This window comes from Puntigrus tetrazona, chromosome 3 (assembly GCF_018831695.1).
Source record: "Puntigrus tetrazona isolate hp1 chromosome 3, ASM1883169v1, whole genome shotgun sequence".
In the NCBI taxonomy this organism is placed as follows: domain Eukaryota; kingdom Metazoa; phylum Chordata; class Actinopteri; order Cypriniformes; family Cyprinidae; genus Puntigrus; species Puntigrus tetrazona.
In genome coordinates, this window is record NC_056701.1 from 28,314,219 (window position 1) to 28,335,906 (window position 21,688).

Here is a 21,688-nt window from a genome sequence, read left to right on the forward strand (position 1 = left end):
TTTTGAGTTCTAGGTCTAAGCATCAATCTACCGTATCTTTGCAGAGAAACTTGGGCAGTAAACAAGTTAGGTCTGTAGGTTCCTTTTACAGAACTCAAAAGGGTACAGGTTTGAAAGGTTTTCAGATTGGAAGAGGGCAGTGAAAGCGTAAAAGTGTAGAAAGATCAAAAATGAAGCCACAATACATGAAAAAAGAAAAGATGAGCAAATCATAATTCGTACAGTCCAAAAGGAAGAATTTGGCAATGAAATTAAATCTCCAAATCAAGGGAAGAAATTTCATTCAAAGCTGAACAAGTAAAGTATTGATGATCGTGATATTTTGCGCGTGGAAGGAAGACTGACAGAGGCTGAGTTTCACTCTCATGTCAAACATCTGGCCATTCTTCCTAAAAGTCATCATGTATCTCATCTCCTCATACAATTGTTCCATGAAAAGGTGCAGCATGAAGGTTGAGGCATCACCTTAAATGAAAATCACAAAAGATGGATGATCTGCCACTGGTAAGGAAAGAAACTAAGGGATAGTTTCTTTCCTTACCAGTGGCAGATCATCCATCTTTTGCTCCTTTTGCCACATATGGTTGCATGGACTGCTTCAGGCTGTTCTGTGTTAAAGCGGGAAGGAGAGAGCTGAAGAGATATGGACTCTTGTTGACTTGTATGTGTTCACGTGTTGTTCATCTTGAGGTACTCGATGTCAGCGCCGATTGCTTTGCTTAACACACTGCATTGTTTCATTGCGATACTTGGCACCTGCATAGTGATCAAGGTATGGTAACACTTTCCTTAAAGGGGTGTACATAAGACTGACATGACACCTTTATAATCATGACCAGGCATACGTCATGAACATCATCGAGGATGTTTTATGCATGTTTATGACAACTGTCGTTAGGTGTCATTTATTTTTGCAAAGATGACATTGTTTGAGTTGCCTTTTATACATCTAATCTGTCTAATCATATAATCTGTCAGTGTCATTGACCTGACAACTTGACATTACCAAGAAAACAACTTGTTAGTGTATTTGTTACACAAGTATGTCTTGCTGCAGCCCACGAGATCCAGGGGGTGTGGTTGATCCACAACCAAGGGGTGGAGTTGGGTGGATTTATGCAAGGTGTGAGGAGTTGGATCTGGATCGAACCACTTTTATTCAGTGGTACAAATTAAATTTGTTATTATTTTATTACAGAATTTTTTTTTTCAGTTCTTGTTGGCAGTGGCTAATTACACCGTTTATGTGTAAATAAACCGTACTCAATCCCTGCCTCAAGGGTGCCCTCCAGAGACTGTTCCCCAAGGGCGCTCTCCAGTGCCTGCCTACAAAGTCTGACCACCCTCCCACCCTATCCAGCCCCTGCGCTCACCCTCAGCTCATCATCTGGTGCTCGCCACAGGTCTGCCTGTCACCATCGCCGCTGACTAAGACCTGGACTAGCCCAGATGTGTTGTGAGTTTGTTCTGGCCAAACAGGTCTCTAAGCGATCGATGAATGGAAACTAGGAAATATTACAGTTAATGATCCAAATTAGAGGGATCCGCAGTTACATTTAAATGTAATATAACTAAAATCATGAAAGATTGAAGTCAGATAAAATTATGTGAAAGGTCAGAATTAAAATTGGAAAAATAAAAGATTAATAAATATAAGTGATTTTGCACAAGGACTCTACACGCATCGAACCTTCAACCAGTGACTGGATTACGCCGGTGGATGGACCCTTACAACTTTTTACATTTTAAATAACATCATAAAAGCATTTATGTTTAATAATGATTAAGGAAATTATCAAAAAGTTAAAAATAAAGTGTTGGGTAGGCGTAGGGAGGGCTTTATTGTTCCAATATGGTGTCAACCATGGCATCTACTTAAAAGATTGAATTAAAATGAACATTTACACTCAATAAATTGCATTCTGTTTTATAATGTACTTCAATACTAAAGTGAAGATAATTGCCACTTAAATGCTACTTGCACTTAAATAATGCACTTACACAATTGGTGTAAATGGAATACATTGCTATTTGCACTTAGTGTGACATAGGCACTGACAGATTATGATGGTTTATGTCAAGTTGTCATAACAAAGCATCTCAAACATTACAGTCAATTTAATCTTTGCACGTACTGCTCCAATGGATGATCATCCTGCTGGAGGGTAAAAGAAATTACTCAGCCCAGTTCATCTTTTGTTTGGTCTGTTCTTCTGTAACGTAATGTTCTTGATTATTTGTATAACTTTCTCTTTTTCAAATGTACATACCCATTTCTAAACCAGCAGCTAGGTTATCTGTTAAAATGTAACACATTGCAAACACATTCAGGAAAACTTATGTAAGGGAAGATATTTTTATTTCCTGCTAGCAGTGGGCAGGTTTGCATATTACAAAGCTCAGGTGATAAGGAGGAGCGACAAAGTACGACTACAGACTAAAGTGACACTAAAGAGCAGGCAGAAGAGAGTTTCTGGTAAAAAGAAAATTAATAAAAATTACATACTAACTAAATTTGGCTAACTTTCTAGAAATACGTATCTATGCATGATATATTTTTCTTGTAGGAGTTGTTTTTTTAAACTTAACACTATTGATTCACTGATTTATTTTGTAAAATTCTATAATGGCTGGTGAAGTTCTTGTTTAAAAAAAGTCTGCTAAATGTCTAGGTAATGTGCATGTAGAATAATTGAAATATAAAAATTCAGCGAATGTTATGTTTTGAACTACACATTTACATTTTTACATGTTTTGATGTGCTATGATTTTCGTACGGGCCAATTTCAGATTCTGAAAGGAGAATGTCCCACACAGTCTTACCCGTGAACTCCTCAACACTCATCATCCAGATTCAACCACCGACACAAACAGCACCAGCCGGGACTGTGACCAATGCTCCTGTGCCTATTTATGAACAAGTAACAGGAGTTTCTCCTCTTCGTGGACTTCAGGCATTTCTGAAAGGCCAACCGAAAGCCCTTGGGGTAAGCCATTTTGGTAACACTTTCTACGAAGCCTGTTATTACAATACATTATAAGTCTATTATTAAGGCATTATAACTATGGGAAATATAATCCATTGTAGCTTAAGTGGATGAGTTGTGTTGTGTGTTATACATGATCATAAAAGCTATAACCACAAATAAAGAAATATTATAACACTGTATAAGACTGTTCTTATGCTTTCATTGTAATGCCTTAAGAAAGGTTTATGGTTTGTGTCATAAAGTGTACTTTCATTGTACTCATTGTAAAACAATTTGTGTAAGATAATGAAGAAATGTAATATGATGAAGTCCATCATGAGATGAGGGTTATTTTACAGATTCCGATTTTCAGTGTACCAGTTACATAAAGGTCACAAAGAATGTTTTTCTTGTTCCTCACAGACCGTCCAGATAATGATTGGTATATTGACTTTCCTGCTTGGGATCGTGTCTACAATTCATGCAGAATCCATATCTGTCTTTAGTGGTGTTCCATACTGGGGATCAATCATCGTGAGAAACAATTACAATTAAGCGATCTGTCTTTTATAATTCAAGGTACATTTTTAAACTGAAGCCTTAATTTTGGCCTCCATCTTTCCTGTCAGTACATCATTGCAGGTTCACTCAGCATTGCTGCCGAAAACAAACTTAATTCGCCCTCCGGTTTGCGTTTGGTATGTACACAACACAACTGACCGACACCGACATGATGATGATAATAATAACAACTCTTTCATGTATAAAACGCGTTACAGCTCTTCCTAATTTATTAATCTGTGCTATGTTTTTGTTTTCTGTCTATAGGTGAAAGGTTTACTTGGAATGAACATTTTCAGTGCTTTAAGTGCAGTCACTGCCGTTATTATAATTTCAATTGATTTGGCTCTAGGACCAATGCACATAAGTCACTGCAGATATGACTGTTATGATTTGGAGGAAAGGTATATGGTAAGTCTTTCAATGAAGTCTGTATTTATAATACATTATAGGGTATTCTTAAGGCATTATAGTGAATGCATGATGCATTATAAATAACTTTTTATAATATGTTGTATCATCTCATGAATATTCATAAGAACAGTTTTAATATGCAACAAACACAAGCTTAAATTAAAAACAGAGAATAGCTTATCATAATACATAATAGGCAGAACGGTTTTATGCTGTATTATTGATTATTTATGTTGCTATGGGTGTTGCTCAGTGATGCACAGAATCTTTACTTTTATCCCTAACTTGGTATGCTTCTTTGGCACCATGCCCTGACGGAACTCAAAACGTTTTGTGGCAGCTCCTCCTTGTGGTCGAGAGTTTTCCTGGATTCCCTAGATAATGCAGAGAACATCAATACCTATTGTCCCAGAATTGACCTTCCCGTCCGCCATTTTGATTCAGGTTTAAAAACCTACTTTTTCGAACTCCTCATAGACAGTTAGTCCTCATACACAGTTTTCAGTGAAACCTAAGGTGAATCATCGTCAGATCATGCTGACAAAAAGTTAAGTATTTTGTTAGTTTTTCCATACCACGACGACGAATGTGAGGCATGATGCCAAAATGACACTTAAGGCTTTATCTCTGCGGTTCTTTGGCGTATTGACATCAAACTTTGTCTGGGCCATTGTGAACTCACACAGGACATACCACATTGATTTTATAACAGTCCCACCCATTAGTCAAATGTGATAAACCAATAAATCATATTCGTAAAGGTTGCATTTATGATTAGCTCTTCATTTAGCCGCTGGAAGTGCTTGGCCCCATTTATTTTGATCTGATTTTGTATTTTCCTTCAGGCCTTCTTCTCGGGAATCGGTAGTGTTTTGCTGATATTTGCCTTGCTTGAGTTTATCATCTCCATCTATTTGTCATCATTTGCCTGTAAAGTAACCTGCTGCTGTTCTCCACAGGTGAGTAATGCATCGGGTCAACTGGCTATTTGGGTCAACGCTACAGTTTAATGGATTTTATGGCCACATTAAGAAATATAACGGGGTGTGGCGATGCACTTCGCTCGAGATGATATTGAAGTAATTATCATACACAGTTTGGACAAAATCCAACCACTCTAAAAGTTATCGTCACAAACTTAGCATATTTAGTGCACTCTACAGTATATGTTGCATAAAATGTTTAACTTTATTATCTTTTATGCCACATGCATTACCTCATGTACCTCATTACAGCACTTGACAGATTTCCAGTTCCTATTAACCCCTATAATACGCATTTTTATGTATAAAACAGTGGTGCTACTGCACTTAAGTCTCAAATCACACGACTTGCTAAAGTGACAGTTGCAAAGATTGGAGTGTATGTAAATGTATCTCTCAAAAGCATTTAGTATTAGCATCTTTACTATAAGCAAAACCTGCAATATCGGAATGGCTTTTGCTGTTACTGCGTTTATGGCACTGTACAATAATAAAACATAAATCGCTATATCTGCTTTCTTTCCAAAGGAGTTGAATGTTCCAGAAGTTCTACCTCGAATGCCTTTGCGATTTTAGGCCCTGTCATTTCAATGATCTTAAGAGCCCGGAGGTAAGAGAAGTTTAGTTGAGCTTTGAGGTCAAAAGATACTTAAAAAAAAAAAAATAATAAAAATGAAGAATGAAGAAAGTTTGCGCTGATTGTCTAGTAATGTGTGAAGCACTGAGTAAGTGACGCAATAATTGTTTAATATCAATGAATTAGCCATCAGTACGCAAGATGTGCTGATTATATAGATTTTTTTTCCTTGCAGATATCTGTGATCAGCAACCCTTCCACGAATCACCGTCCTGCAGACATACCTCCACAATACAATGAAATATAAATAAATATAATAAAAAGGGAGCCAGTAATGTGATCCGGCAGTGAGCTGCTTTCCAGTTTCCCAATGATTGTTATTTGTAACAATGTGTATGTGTATTTAAGACGCTAATAAAAAAAAAATATCCTGATTTTCTTTCTTTGTTGAAAAGAATAATTCACCCAAAAATGAACATTTTGTCATCATTCACAAAGATATTTTGAAAAAAATAAACCAGGCCATAAACCCGGGTCACTGTTGAATGCCATAGTATTGTTTTCCTACTATGGAAGTCAAAGGTGACCAAAACAGCATGACGTTTTCAGGCTTTTATATTGCCAGTATATTAAAGTGTCAGGCTTTATGTTCTTTGTAGAAGTGGCCAGCTTTATCACTACTCCTAACCACCTGAGCTCCACCTGGGTCACCTGATTCTGGGAAACAGCATCAGCGGTTATGCCATAAAATATGCCTTATCATATCTTAGACAAGTAACCTAATAATGACAAAAAGATAATAAAATAAGAAATATATAATTATAGCACAAATTGACTACATTTGCATATTGTCTGCATATATATATATATATATATATATATATATATATATATATATATATATATATATATATATATAATTCCAACCTGACAATAAACCAACAACACAAACCTTAAAAACAACACAGCTTCTGTCCTTTGACCAAATTGAGGTTTCAAATTGAGATTTCAAAAAGTACTGATTAAAAGGGTCAACAACACCCTTTTAATCAGTACTTTTGAAACCTCAATTCTCCAGTTTAACAGCTCTAAATCTTCTCCTATAACCCCTGATAAGGTTGGAGAACACCTGACAAGAGTTCAGAGACCATTCCTTCCAATGTCTATTAGAGAACATTTAAAAATCAAAAATGATTAACAATGCAGATTCATTTTCATCATATTTATTCACTTTGATCATATTTACCAAGGGTGCCGATATTTTTGACCCTGACTGTATGTATTGGTTTTGCATTGCTTTTGTCAAGCAGTAGCTGCATGAAGTTCAACAAGCCTTTCCTTATAGTTGTGTTTGACTTAAAGCAGCACTGCAGCTGCTTTCAGTTGGAGGAAATTGAAAGCGAAAATGTCATGTTAGATACTTTCTTTTATGATGATTGTGACTCAGTATAACATTGTGGTTACAAAAAAAAAAAACCTGAGGAGGGTAAATGGGAGGATACCTCTGTCAACATCAAAACATGAGTGGATCTGCTTGTACTTATGTCACAATACAATGTTGCGAAGAAAGTGAGAATTAGTACAAAATTAGTCCAAATCCAAACAATGATAAAATGGGGAAGAGTAGCACACACACATAAAATCTCAGGGAAACAAAGCAGAACGGATGCTGAACATTTTACAGTCATCGCCCGACAAGCTCGTTTTAACACTCTGTGAAGTAGCTCTAAAGAAATCCGATTACACTGCAGCAGTACCAGAAACTGAAAAATGTAATGAAATGTAAACGCTCAGAATTACCAGCCGGGGCAAGGATAAGATTCGTTTACTCCCAGCCTAATATTCTCTTGACAGAGGTGAGCATGGAATATGCCGAGAAGATCCCCTTGTGAGAACATCAAACAGGCTGTAGAAAACTTCAACGCCAAGCCAGCAGAGGGAGTCCTTGCCTGAGTACTAGCTGTGCTCAGCCCCTCTGCTTCTTCTCTTTTCACTTCCTGTTTGAGGGCTTAATAACCAAAGGTCTTCCACGTGCTTCCATGTGCACAGGACTTATTTGAATCAACCTGGAAAAGCCAAACTCCATTGAAGCACTCTAACGCAGTTTTTGACAGTTGTTAAACAAGGTAACCGTGAAAGTGGAGTCTTAAAACTCTCATTACCAAGCCCTGAACCTGTATGTACCTTAAACACTACCCTCGAAAATGATTAGGGTATGGACAATGTCGTAGCCGAAGTTCTGAAGCACATGCCATCGAGAAGCATGAAAAACAGCAGATACGTATTTGACAAAATGTCTAATGCCAAAGGACCCTTCTGGTGAAATATATAAAACAATGGTGTCATTGGATATTAAAATCTTTTTGATGGATGTTGGAAAATGATTGCAATCAGGGTGTTGCCGAAGCTAGCGAAAAAACATGGTGGGCCGCTAGCCAGTGCTCCCCCGGCCCAGTCAATGGAGGTGCGTGTTAATGATGGCCATTGCTGGTAACTTTCTCTGTGGCTTTTCAGGTAGGTAGTCGCTTGGACGAACACAGAGAAAATAAGTGTTACATAAATGTTTGTCATGATAGCTGTGAGATGCACAGCGTCCATTTTCTGCTCAGTAATAATAGACCAGGACATGTCTTTGGTTAGACACCTCGGTAATAGCTCCAAAACGAAGGGCTAGTAAGGTATATTAACATAAAGATATAACAAAGATTTTTAGTTCACATCTTTAGTGCCTCTATTATTAATATATGCATTTTTTTGTTGAGTGTGGTCATAGAGTAAGCAAACATCTTGATAGTGGCTGGTGGGATAACGGCAAACTTTTTTTGCAATACAATCCAGTTGCAGTTGCTAGTAAAAATGGCAATAAAATGCTGCAACGCCAAAATATTGTGCTAAACTAAAAATTTAAATGTTACAAAAATTGCACAATATTTGTTGTAATACTTGTAGCATCGGTTTAAAAGTTTTAATTGAAAATTTTTAAAAACGTACAAAAAAGTCAATATTGCATACATTTTTTGGGGGCATAATAAACCCTATACCCTATATAACTGAAGATGAATTCAGTTTTTGGAGGTCAACAGAATTTACAAGCTGCGCTTTAATTGGTCAATGTTTAGGTCTGGTAACCACTTTAGTTGAGGGCCCACATGAAACAATGAGAAGCTAATGCTTAGTTAATGATGACTTCCAGATTTTGATTTCAACAGAATTCACATACAGTTGGGGTCTGTCTATTTACCTGCCGGCTACTATGAAGAATATACAAACATGCTTAATAAATCAGATTATAAAACATTAGTTTTCACAAAGAAAAGAACATTAGAAACAGAGAACAAAGTACAAAGAAAACATTATGTGTAATAAATCATAAATCATTATTCATGAAATGAATGAACTGCACATTATTTAAGGACTTGTGAGGCACCTTTTTTCTTTACCCCAGCAAAGTCGGCGAAAGTCACATTAGGTAGAAAATGGTGGCACTGGAAACAAAATGGTTCCATGATGGTTTCACACCTAACTCTTCACATTGATTGATTGATTGAGTTAAAATGTATTTTCTTCTTTTATTACCATCCTGGCCCATTGAGCATTTTGCTCATTTGACGTGTAAAAGAAACATACGAATAATTATGCACCTCAATATGAGTTGTTTCCAGCCTTCATGTACAATTATTTATCTGCAAGATATGCTCAGTACCCTGTTATGGTACAATAACATAATAATTTCGATGTCTCTGCACTAACTTACAATCTTAATCAGAGTCCACCAGTTCAAGTGCAGGGTCAGAGGCAGCAGACGACGGTACAAGAACAAAGACAGTCAAATATCACCATTAATCGAGACATATCCAGGTACATGATGCTGGCAATACAGAGCATGGAAATCCAATCAACTTTAAAGCTTACATCTGCAAGCCAACAACAGCTGCTATTTTATTCTGCTTTTAAATTCAATGCGCAAGAATCTACCCAAAGTTTACTGAAAGAAACACTAATTAGGCCCTTAACTTGACATTTTTATTTAGTATACTTTTTTTACACATTATAATTACTTCAAAACAACGTACAAAATTAAGAAAACTACTTGTTTGAAGCTTAAGATTGACTTTGTAGATACAACCTTTTGCTTTCTAAAATATACATATAATCATATAAGCGCAAATAAGCTGTCACAGAATACGAATATGTGAATAAATCTATTTTGCTAAAAATGTCAGATAGAACCAAAATGATAAGCTATGTGTAATTATTATCTGATCAAGTGATATCTACTTTGCTTCCGTTTTCCGATGATAGCAGTAAAGGCGGGAAATCATCGGGGAAGCCAGCGTGTCCCATGAAACCATCACGGATAAGTGCAGGATCCTATTTCATTGTACTGTGGAGGTATTTCTGCAGGATGGTGATTCATGGAAGGGTTGCTGATCACAGATATCTGCAAGATAAAAGCTGTATGATCAGCTTCCTAATCTTTAGTTAATTGATGTGTTTTATAATTTTATGGTTTTGTGCACCATTTTACTCAAACTCAATTGAAACTGGTGTTTCAAACCTCTCTTACCACTGAGTTCTTAGGATCATTGTAATGATTGGGCCTAACATCACAGGGCTGAGCAGGTGGAACTTGTGGAACATACGACACCTGTGGAAAAATTAACAGCGTTTTATGGCTTATTACTGTAAAATACCATGAATACAAGAACACTGGCAGTATTCAGTCCAACAGTAATAACTTTTAGTTTTTTTTTTTTTAAGACACTTCCTACAGGTCGTGATTTATGGAATTACAATTCTAAAAAAATAAGTACACTTTGCAACCCACTTTTATAGGAGTAAATTTGCAGCTTAAAATATACTAAATATATGTAAAATATAAAGTCAAGCATATGTTAGATAATCAGGAAAATAAATTGTCCATATGATCGTCATTTATAACTTACATTGTCCCATTAGCGTAATTTTTTTTTGTCAAACTGTCTGAAACTTAACAAACATAGCTGCTAGCCATCATGTTTGCCCTGCAAGAGTGGAGACACTGGTTGGAGCAACCATTCCAGGGATCATAAGAACCTCCACCAAGAAGCTAAACCCATGCCAAGCGTGTTGGGTACTCTTTTTTAGACTGATCCTTCAGTTGTCTCTGAGCCAGCTCTTGTTGCACTGCCGGGCTATCCCTCAGATCATCAATATGTACCATGGACACAGCGTATTCCCCTCATTCACCCAGGGGCCAATGCAACCCTCTTGTTGCTATTGGACTGCTTCTGGTGGCTATGGTTTCTAGTCTCCATTATTCCCCTGTTCCGGGGAACCGTCTGATCAGGTACCAGCTGATCCTGGAGGAAGGCACCGTCTACTAGGTCAAGGAAATCCTGGAGTCCCGAATGCTGTAGTGGTAGCCTAGAATATCTGGTTTACTAGGAGGGGTAAGGTCCTGAAGAATTATCTTGGGTTCCTCACGATGACATCCTTGATCCTACTCTGCTGGAGAAGTTCCATAATACTCACTAGACCACCACGGCTACTGCTGAAGCTCTATTGAGTTTAAGCCTATTGCTACCTACCTCTTCTCTTTTCCTCCAGTTTCAGTGTGCAAAACCGATATAACTACACATTTGTTGATTTCAACTTACCTTTATGCATATTTTAACTGTTTTGTCGAACCATAGTTACACAGTATTCAAACCAGAGCTCCTCGCCTCACAGATACATCTCTGTACTTTGAGCTACAGAGCAAACTTACCATCTATGAAAAGTCACAGATAGGAAGCTGGATATGTGTGATTCTAACATTCAAAAGCATCAGTTTTTTAATCTCCCAGAATATTAATATTGCTAAATCATAACATGATATTCTTCATGTACTGTAACTGTGCGAAAATTTAATTTTATTAATCAGAACATGTGTGTTTTGTAATAAAAGGTGAGTTTTATAGCCTCTAGTGTTCATTTCTTTTGGAAACTGCAATGATATATACTTAAAAGTGCTAAAAAGTGCACCCAGGTACCCAGGTTTTTTCTAACATTGTATCATGAGCTTTTTATTGTTTTATCATATTATATCGTTTTATGGGGAAATAAAATCCACCAAATAGTAGCAATGACCCATATGTATTTTTTTCTTTCTTCTTTAATTCTTTACTTTCATCTGTTCAAAACCACAATGTATATGTATGTGTATATAGACAAATTGCTGACACATAACTCACCAGTGGAGAACCGCAGCAGGTTGTTTTACAGGCAAATGCTGACAGGTAGATGGAGATGATCAACTCAAGCAAAGCAAATATAAGCAATACACTACCAATTCCCCAGAAGAGAGTCTGAGAAAAAATACAACATTAACATAAATAAAAATAAAATGTACATTTCTTTACGTACACTAGTTCACTGGGTGCTCAATGTATAGTGCCTTCGTGCATTAAAAATGACCATTAATCATAAAAAAATATCTATAAAGCATTTCTGAAATACTGGGGGAAAAAAGACAACATATGAGTGTAGATTAAGAATTACATTTTGTCCCCACAGTGATCCTATTGTATTTGCTAAATCAATGTGAAAGTTGATGACATACCTTATACTTTTCTTCAAACTCATAACAGTCAAAATTGTAGCAGTAACTGTATAATGGTCCTACAACAAAATCTATTGAAATGATAATAATGGCAGAACCTGCAGTTAAAGCACTTAAAATGTTCATTCCAAGTGAACCTTTCACCTGCAAGCAGAATAAAAAAATATGGAGAATTTTAATGCATCATGTTAACTTGGAAAGTATATGTGAAAAATACACTACATTACACAAATTAAAGGAGAAAATAAAGAATAAACCACAAGCATCAATCACCATTCCACGAAAATGCTAAACATATTAAGAGTGAAATATGGAGTTCCTCAAGGCTCAGTGCTAGGACCGTTACTTTTCAACCTGTACATGTTACCTCTGGGAGATATTATCAGGAGTCATGGTGTTAGCTTTCACTGCTATGCTGATGATACTCAGCTCTATATTTCAGCGCAGCCTGGAGATACACACCAAATTGAGAATCTAACAGAATGCATAGTCGATATAAAAAGCTGGATGATGAGTAACTTCTTAATGCTAAATTCAGAAAAAACAGAGGTGCTAATAATTGGACCTAAAAACCCCACATATAATAATCTAGAACACAGTCTATCACTTGATGGCTGCTCTGTTAATTCTTCATCATCAGTTAGGAACCTAGGTGTGCTGTTTGACAGCAATCTTTCCTTCGAAAATCATGTTTCTAGCATCTGTAAAACTGTGTTTTTCCATCTTAAAAATATATTTAAATTACGACCTATGATTTCAACGTCTAATGCAGAAATATTAATTCATGCGTTTATGACCTCGAGGTTAGATTATTGTAATGCTTTATTGGGTGGTTGTTCTGCACGCTTAATAAACAAACTTCAGCTAGTCCAAAACGCAGCAGCCAGAGTCCTTACTAGAACTAGGAAGTATGATCATATTAGCTCGGTTCTGTCAACACTGCACTGGCTCCTATCAAACATCGAATAGATTTTAAAATCTTATTAATTATCTATAAAGCCCTGAATGGTTTAGCTCCTCAATACTTGAGAGCGAGCTCTTATCACATTATAGTCCTGCTCGCCCGCTGCGTTCTCAAAACTCTGGCCATTTGATAATACCTAGAATATCAAAATCAACTGCGGGCGGCAGATCATTTTCCTATCTAGCACCTAAACTCTGGAACAATCTCCTAACTCTGTTCAGGAAGCAGACACACTCTGCCAGTTTAAATCTAGACTAAAGACACATCTTTTTAACTTAGCCTACACATAACACACCAACACACTTTTTATTATTCAAATCCATTAAAGGATTTTTAGGCTGCATTACTTAGATTTGCTGGAACCGGGAACACTACTCCTAAAATACGATGTACTTGTGACATCGTAAAAAGAATGGCATCTACGCTGATATTAGTCCTGTCTCTTTCTCAATCTGTTTTCACAGTTTGTATCCAGACTAGATGGTGGATCAGCACCCAGAGATTATGTTCATCAGAGACCAGAAAACCTAGATGCGCCCCGTCGACAGATCACCAGATCCTGATGCACACAACTGCCAGTGTTGGGCAGTTTAAATTCCCAAAATTAATAAATGTTGTGTACATACCAAACACACACTGGAGGGCGAATTAAGTTTGTTTTCGGCAGCAATGCAGAGTGAACCTGCAATAATGTACTGACAGGAGAGAGAAAGTTGTAAATGGATGCTTCTGTTGGAAAATATAGCTCACAAATGATGGCTTGATGGTGTAATTGTTTCTTACGATGATTGATCCCCAGTATGGTATACCACTAAAGACAGATATGGATTCTGCATGAATTGTAGACACGATCCCAAGCAGGAAAGTCAACAGAGCAATCATTATCTGGACAGTCTGTGAGGAACAAGAAAAATGACTTGTGACTCATAACAGTATTACAAGCGTAGAACTCTAACTGTAAAAATTCACTGATTTGCGAATGTGCTGACTTTTCAACTCGTAAAACAATCTATGAGACTGGTACGTCATAACTTTTAAACTGTAACTTATATAGCATTTTCATAAAGGAAATTATTCACGTTATGCAATAAAACATGTACACTTTTTTTTTAAACAATTTATTTACAAAATTTCCCTACTTCACACTGACATACACACATAAAAGTCCATTTAGTTTTAAGAAAAAATGGCTTACCCCAAGGGCTTTCGGTTGGCCTTTCAGAAATGCTCGAAGTCCATTAAGAGGAGAAACTCCTGTTACCTGTTGGACATAAATAGGCACAGGAGCATTGGTCACAGTCCCGGCTGGTGCTGTTTGTGTCGGTGGTTGAATCTGGATGATGAGTGTTGAAGAGTTCACGGGTAAGACTGTTTGGGACATTCTCGTTTCAGAATCTGAAATTGGCCCGTCACGAAAATCATAGCACATCAAAACATGTAAATTATATGACTTAAAAAAAAGACTTTATATCTACAGTTGTGGTCAAAAGTTTCCATAAACTATAAAAAAATTACCACATTCAAAAGTTTACATACACCTGATTTGTGAAAACCATTGAATGTAATATGTAATATATTTCAAGATGCTTATATTATATAAAAGGAAAATATTCAGTTGTATATTAATATAATGTTTAAATATATTTAAAACAAGTCATTTTAAAAAGCATTGTGAATTCATTACCTAAAACAAGTATCATACATTCCATTACTAAATACAGTTTTCATCATGTAATATGTAATCAGTTACAGACTACATTTTGTAAGTATTCTACCCAGCACTATTTATGTTACCATCATTGGTAGAATTATTGTTATCCACCAGAATTACTGTATTAGACCTTGAAAACAGTGAATATATTATATAAAGCCAGTGGATGTTTAAATTAATCTACATTTATATCCAAGGCATTTAGCGGATGCTCTTTTCAAAAGACAGTTACAAAAGTTTCCCACCAGCCATTACAGATTTTTATCATAAAGAAACCCATTCATTAATACCATTTAGTTATAAAACATTTTCAACAACAAAATGCTAAATAGATATTTTTATAAAGTCAATTTAAATTTACCAATAGTAAACTTTTCTTACCAGAAAAAAAAACTGTGTTCAGTTTGCTCTGTAGATTTTCTCAGAATCACTTTATTGTGTAATCGTACTTTGCTCTTTATAGAGCTCAGCTGATTAGAGGGGTGTCACCAGGAAACATATAAACATTTTCATAACAAGAAGTGTGAATTTTAAAAATCAAAGGTTTTGTGCTTTTAGGTGACTTTAGGTATTAATACATTTTATATCTACGTAATGCCTTATAATTAAGAAATTAAACTAGTTCATTTAAGAAACAAACAATAACAGCATTTGAAAACAGGCAGCACAATTTCATCAATGTATGAACTTGTCATAGTAAAGAAAAGCAACATTTTTGATAGGCTTTTGACATTGCTTACAATAACATGAACATGTTGAAGCATTAAAACTTGAGTCAAGTCTCTAAAACTTAAAGATGACCACTGTAAATTTTAAACACTTTTACCACAGAAGACTGGTAAACTGTACATCACTTACATCGATGACAGGACATTTTGAACTAAAGAATCTCTTCAGAGATTAATTGTGCAACTCAAGAACAATAAACAGCCATTCCTGTCAAAATTAAATTACAAGACGATTTTTTTAATGTTTGTAACTTGGGCTTTAAGTCAGCTTGGCCCAACATAAGACGCACTTGTTGGATGAATTGGAATTTGTTGTTCATCGATTTGGGGTAGTTGAGATGCATCACACACGTAGGATCAAAGAGAATGCACATAGCTTTTGACAAGTTGTTAATGCTTTCCATCTCAACGTCTCCTTCGGTGACGATCTTAAATGGGGCTGGATTGAGATGCAGAGAAGATAGCACCTTCGTGCTCAACAAGGAGGATTCAAGGTCAAGGTCAAGGTGGTGGAACAAATGATCATCAGCAGAGTCCTAATGTCACCAAGCCAGCAGAGGGAGCCCTTACCTCTGGGTGATCGGTGACACCTAACAACAGAACACATTCAATAAATTACTCACTAAATAACTATCAATTATGCTAAACAAATAGTCTGACACAAAGTAATGTACAAATTGATTATGACTGCTTTATCAACTCTTCATTATTTACCCCCAAACCCATTCTTTCTTTTTATTCATGTGAATTTATTTTATGTTACGCTAATGACCTTTATAATCCTTTAAGTTGAGGTTACCTAGAGAATTAGTGTAGGGAAAGAAATGACTCAAGCTTAAAATAGTAACTTATATTTTAACTGACATGTAAAAGTTTTGAATCTGTTGGGTAGTAAAATAAAAACAATAGAATACTAAGAAATGATCTACAAGAAAGCATGATCAGTAAATTACAATTTTGATTGTACTGGACAACCATTACAGTATAACTTACTGTGACATGTTTTCATTACTTATAGAAGAAAAAAAACCATTGCATCAAGTGTACAATGGATACAATGGACTGACCTTGGTTAGATTGAAAGATCTCAATTAGATGAAGACTTTGTTGATCAATGCTTTCATAAAATTCCTGCTTGAGGTTCTTTCCAACAGTCCTGTTGAACTCCATGAACATTTATTTGGCCAGTTTCACACAGTTGAGCATTATGGGCTTATGAGTGAATCTTACACAATTGGACCTAAAGTGCATTATTGTACACAAACAATCTTGGTGTAGGTAAGGAGCAGTTCTGCAGTAGCTTCCATGTTTTAGCCTATAATGTTTTAATAGGTAATCCTGTTTGTCACATATAAAATTCACAAAAGTTCCACTTCCACTGCATCTTCGCATGAATCTGTGAAAAGAGCATAAGCAAATTTTTGTAAAAGTTAGTTTTTAGAGTTTAACATCGGTCCAGATTTTAGGTTAGCACTTTTTCAGAAAGATATCTACAGATAATACTCTTTATAAACTTACAGATTCACGTTGCTTTCAAACATCAGCTCATCTCTTCAGGAAGCAGCTGTTTTCTGCTCACTCCAGAGACCTGCTTCAATAAGCTCCTCTGAAAAAAATTTAAATACTGAAGGATGACTACTTAACTTGATCAGTGCAGTCAATTATTCATCTGAATAGTGCAAACAACTAGTATTTTTTAGCAGTGACAACCTTTTTGAAATAAAATCCCGAAAGCAATAAATAATAAGTGACTGAATAATGACTGCTTAAAATATTTTACTTTAAACAAAATCAGACAAAATAAGAGTGTGGCGCCAGTGCACAAGTCACTCGCTTGTGGGAATGCAGCAATCTTTTCCAAAATGACCCAGTTGTGTCTTTAGATGCTGAAACGCGGGATCTATGCAGCATTGGGCCCAGGACGATGAAAATGCAAGCAAGGGATCCCCTCCTGGGATTGCCACCTTAACATGGTGGAGGCGTTTGAGTGCCTGAATGACCCTAGGAGCTATGTTGTCCAGGGCTATATGCCCCTGGTAGGGTCTCCCAAGGCAAACAGGTGACAAGCCAGAGAAATGTGAGCCACCACCTGCAAGAGGGACCGTAAGGGGCCGGTGCTTTGTGGTTCGGGTGGCGGCAGAAGGCGGTGACCTCAGCAACCCAGACACAGAATCTGGTTTTAGGGACATGGAATTTCACCTCTCTGGGGGGGGGAGGAGCCTGAGTTGCTGTGGGGGGTTGAGAGGTACCGACTAGAGATAGTCGGGCTCATCTCCACGCACAGAGAGTGCATTACATAGAGAGTGCTAGAGGGTTTAATGAAGATAATATGTTGTCTTCTCCTGGGACCGTGACCTTAACGCGGAGACAGCTGCAATCAGCCTGCAGAAGCCAATCGAGTTTCCTAGATACACTACAGACACGCTGGCTGTGTGCGAAATGGCATACTTCTCTACTATATAGTAAGTACGTTGGAATCTTGAGTATTCATAAAACACAGGACAAAAAGTACACAAATTTACTAATACATATACTTAATTCTTAAGTTCTAACATGCCTACTTACCTACTATATAGCAGGAGAAAACAGCATGTGAGGAGAAACCTCAGTATTCAAATGCAAGTAGGCGAAAGACACCCTTTCTGCTTCTGCCCAGATTCTGAAGTGTTTATAAATGGACACTTTCTATCCCAGAAGCCCACACAAGAGATTACCGTCATCATTGAACACGATTAAGAAAAGTGACAAGGGTGTTACAAATGTGTAATGTAAGCTAACAAAACAAATATAGTTAATCTTGATTTCATGCGGACTTTAATAATGTGTCAACTATTTTCAAGAAGATAGGACTATTGACTAACAGTAGGTACCATGAGCATAAAGAAATAATGGCTACCTAATACTGTCTTTGATTAATTTTTAGCATGTCTTTTATGGGACAAAACTGCACAAAACCTTTTATGGGACAAAATCTGCATCTGCATCCAAAAAACCATCTTGTTGGCCACAGTAACCTTGCCCCCAGCCTTTCACATAAGCAGTTCTTACTTCTAAGCCCAGTTTTGATGCTACTTACAAACCACTTTTCCTGGTCCAGAGCTAGTGCTTTGGGTGTCGAAAGATTTGAGATTTGGCACTTAAAACTGCCTTGGTGGAAAAAGGGAGGACGTGTTCACTAGTTAATTGCAATGGTAGATAAAAGAGTACTAGGAAAAGTCAATATTGTAGTACACAGAAAGAGAATACACATTTAAATGTATACACTACGTTTATTTGTGTGGTACATTGTTGTATGCAAACAGAAAATTTGCATGTTGCATGCAATGTTAAGTTTCCATCTTCTTGGCGGGCATTTGTATACTCAAGCATACAAGTACATTTTGCAGATTTTGGATCATTTTGCATGTTAAGACTCACATAATGAAAAAAAGTTAGCAGTTAGCAGAGGATTGCGCTTGGTCTTAAAACTTTCCTCAATGGGCTAGGTTCACAAATCCAAACATAATGAATTAAGAGTTCATTTGTATGATCTAGGTGGTCATATGCCATATGTATTAAATAGGGGGCACATGGTGACTTTTATTCCTTAAATATGTAACGATACCATATTATAAGGAAGGATTGATTGGCTACCTTACTTTTTCTCAGCATGACTTAACATGTGCTTCTTCAGGATTCCTTTACATATAAAACCCTTTCCACACTGAGAGCAGGTAAAAGGCTTTTCTGAAGAGTGAGTTACCAAATGATTCTTAAGGTGTCCTTTCTGCGTGAAACTCTTCCCACAGTGAGAGCAGCTGAAAGGCTTTATTCCAGCATGAATTAGCATGTGATTCCTCAGGATTCCTTTACATATGAAACTCTTTCCACACTGAGAGCAGGTAAAAGGCTTTATTCCAGCGTGCATTAACACGTGAGTGTTAAGGTATCTTTACGTGTGAAAGACTTTCCGCACTGAGAGCAGGCGAAGGGCTTTTCTGAAGAGTGAGTTACCAAGTGGTCGTTAAGGTGTCCTTTCTGCGTAAAACTCTTTCCACACCGAGAGCAGCTGAAAGGCTTTATTCCAGCATGATTTAACATGTGGTTCTTAAGGTGCGTTTTACGCGTGAAGCTCTTTCCGCACTGAGAGCAGCTGAAGGGCTTTTCCGAAGTGTGAGTTACCAAATGATTCTTAAGTTGTCCTTTCTGTATGAAACTCTTTCCACACTGAGAGCAGCTGAAAGACTTTATTGCATTATGAATCAACAAGTGATTCTCAAGGTGGGTTTTACGCGTGAAGCTCTTTCCACACTGAGAGCAGATGAATGGTTTTTCTGAAGAGTGAGTTATCAAGTGGTCATTAAGGTGTCCTTTCTGCGTAAAACTCTTTCCACACCGAGAGCAGCTGTAAGACTTTATCCCGGTATGAATTAACATGTGATTCTTAAGGTGCGTTTTACGCGTGAAACTGTTTCCACACTGAGAACAGACGAAAGGCTTTTCTGAAGAGTGCGTTACTAAATGATTCTTAAGTTGTCCTTTTTGTGTGAAAGTCTTCCCACACTGAGAGCAGGCAAAAGGCTTTATTCCAGCATGAATTAGCAAGTGATTCTTAAGGTTTTCATTACGCTTGAAAGTGTTTCCGCACTGAAAACAGCTAAAAGCCTTTTCCACGCTATGGATTCTCATGTGTTTCATAAGTCTTCCTTTCTGTTTGTAAGTGTTTCGCACTGAGAGCAGCTGAAAGGGCCTTTGACTCCCGTTATTCGAATTCTGCCACTCGCTGATTTTCTCCGTTGATGTCAAGGTCTTTCTGTTCCTGATGCTTCTTCTCCACTTCATTTAGATCTGGACTTTCTTCTTTGACTTTTATCAGGCCTAAAAGAAATTATTAAAAAGATGAAAAACAATTGGAACATAGCACATATAAACAAATTGTCAAAATGGCCCCTGTTCACAATCCACAAAAACAACTAAAAACACTTAATGCTGTCAGGCCAATAGTGGGCGATGTCACTTTGTCACTTTGTAAAAAAACACTATAAGCCTAAAAACTAAATACATAATACACAAAATACTGTACTCCAAAACTGTAGTCTGTATACGAAACCTAAATATCAGGGCTGCAACAACTAATCGATAAAATCGATGAAAATGAAATGAAAATAATCGACAATGATTGTCATTATCGATTAGTTGGGTCTGCCCACACTTAACGCCCAACTTCAGCCGGCCACGTCAAATTAGAGCATTGAATAATGCTTTTCTATTGACAAAATTAATCTACAATAGTGGAGGAAACAGAACGAGATGCTGTGGGAGAAGTTCGTGATTAAACTGCCCAAACTTCAAGCTAATGCATTAGCGTAATGGCTTGCCCTGTCAGAGTTGGTCCTCCGCACAAATTTAGGGTCATATTCTTATCTTTAAATGTCAAATTCTGAAATATAGTACCTGAACATTCTCTCGTGCTTGAAATGAACATTGGGTATTTCTGAAGCATGGGTAATTTTATTTTACATTTCATAGTGTTCATATTATACAGAGTTAACCGTTAATCCTAGTCTTCATAATTTGACGTTTCACAATCACAGTCCCTTGGTTACTGTTATTATTAGCATATTTGCATTGACAACAGTCATGACTAGATAAAAACCAACACCGCTTTTCATTTTTGACCATTAAAAATACGCAGAAATGGAGCTGGACGGGGCGTTTAAAAAAATGAACTAGAAACTTTAATTATATTAGGATAACTATAATATTCATTGCGTTACAGGCACACAAATTTAGAAAAAGATCATTTATGACACTCAAATGTCTATTTTCTACACAATTATTTTGACATATCCAAGACACACTTGTAATTTTAACATTTTGTTTCTTCTTCAGGACTACAGACATTGTACATCAAATAAAATAAGTATCCGCTGCTTGCAAAGGGACCAATTTGGTATCCGACACTGAAAATGGGTAATATTCAACTATTTGGACACGAGATCCTCTTAGACCCTTGTAGTTTAAGATTCTAATATTTATTAACAAATAGAATCTAAACATCATAAATCGCAGTATCCTTGCTTTTTGATTACTTTTGACCGAATTAGTTTGTCACATTCATTTAAAGAGTGTTTTTAAATGATATGACATCAAATAATTAGTTAAAATTATTTCGAAATCATTTTAAAATAAAATAAAGCATCTTCACCTAAACGATGT

At 36.7% G+C, this 21,688-nt stretch overlaps 2 protein-coding genes, 1 long non-coding RNA gene and 1 pseudogene across 3 annotated transcripts; 2 read left to right on the plus strand and 2 right to left on the minus strand.

The window, feature by feature from the left end:
* Positions 1 to 2,381: 2,381 nt before the first annotated feature.
* Positions 2,382 to 5,491, plus strand: LOC122341391 (membrane-spanning 4-domains subfamily A member 4A-like; the record flags this gene model as incomplete). The annotated part of the gene is made up of 7 exons (XM_043234723.1): positions 2,382 to 2,476; positions 2,791 to 2,987; positions 3,393 to 3,503; positions 3,599 to 3,667; positions 3,798 to 3,941; positions 4,790 to 4,903; positions 5,456 to 5,491. Coding segments are annotated over exons 2-7 (657 nt in total), but the record flags the coding sequence as incomplete, so codon positions are not given.
* Positions 5,492 to 5,938, plus strand: LOC122335640. Its single transcript, XR_006248988.1, has 2 exons — positions 5,492 to 5,537; positions 5,740 to 5,938. It is a non-coding gene; the product is annotated as an uncharacterized LOC122335640 (long non-coding RNA).
* Positions 5,939 to 9,505: 3,567 nt separating this feature from the next.
* On the minus strand, positions 9,506 to 15,247 carry LOC122335337 (membrane-spanning 4-domains subfamily A member 4A-like). Its single transcript, XM_043233170.1, has 8 exons — positions 15,144 to 15,247; positions 14,247 to 14,446; positions 13,835 to 13,945; positions 13,678 to 13,746; positions 12,088 to 12,231; positions 11,720 to 11,833; positions 10,072 to 10,152; positions 9,506 to 9,945 (listed from the first exon to the last, which is right to left on the minus strand). Exons 2-8 carry the CDS (start codon positions 14,430 to 14,432, stop codon positions 9,856 to 9,858), a joined length of 795 nt encoding a protein of 264 aa, XP_043089105.1. The 5' UTR covers positions 14,433 to 14,446; positions 15,144 to 15,247; the 3' UTR covers positions 9,506 to 9,855.
* A 3,492-nt stretch (positions 15,248 to 18,739) lies between these two features.
* On the minus strand, positions 18,740 to 20,190 carry LOC122335266 (annotated as a pseudogene).
* Positions 20,191 to 21,688: the final 1,498 nt, after the last annotated feature.

Excerpts from the sequence above, each read along its gene's own strand:
- LOC122335337 (XM_043233170.1), bottom strand. The coding sequence starts at position 14,432 with ATGTCCCAAACAGTCTTACCCGTGAACTCTTCAACACTCATCATCCAG. Across the intron at positions 12,232-13,677 it reads CGCCCTCCAGTGTGTGTTTG|GTGAAAGGTTCACTTGGAAT; the intron begins GTATGTACACAA and ends TTCTGCTTGCAG. Across the intron at positions 11,834-12,087 it reads AGTTTGAAGAAAAGTATAAG|ACTCTCTTCTGGGGAATTGG; the intron begins GTATGTCATCAA and ends ATTTTTTCTCAG.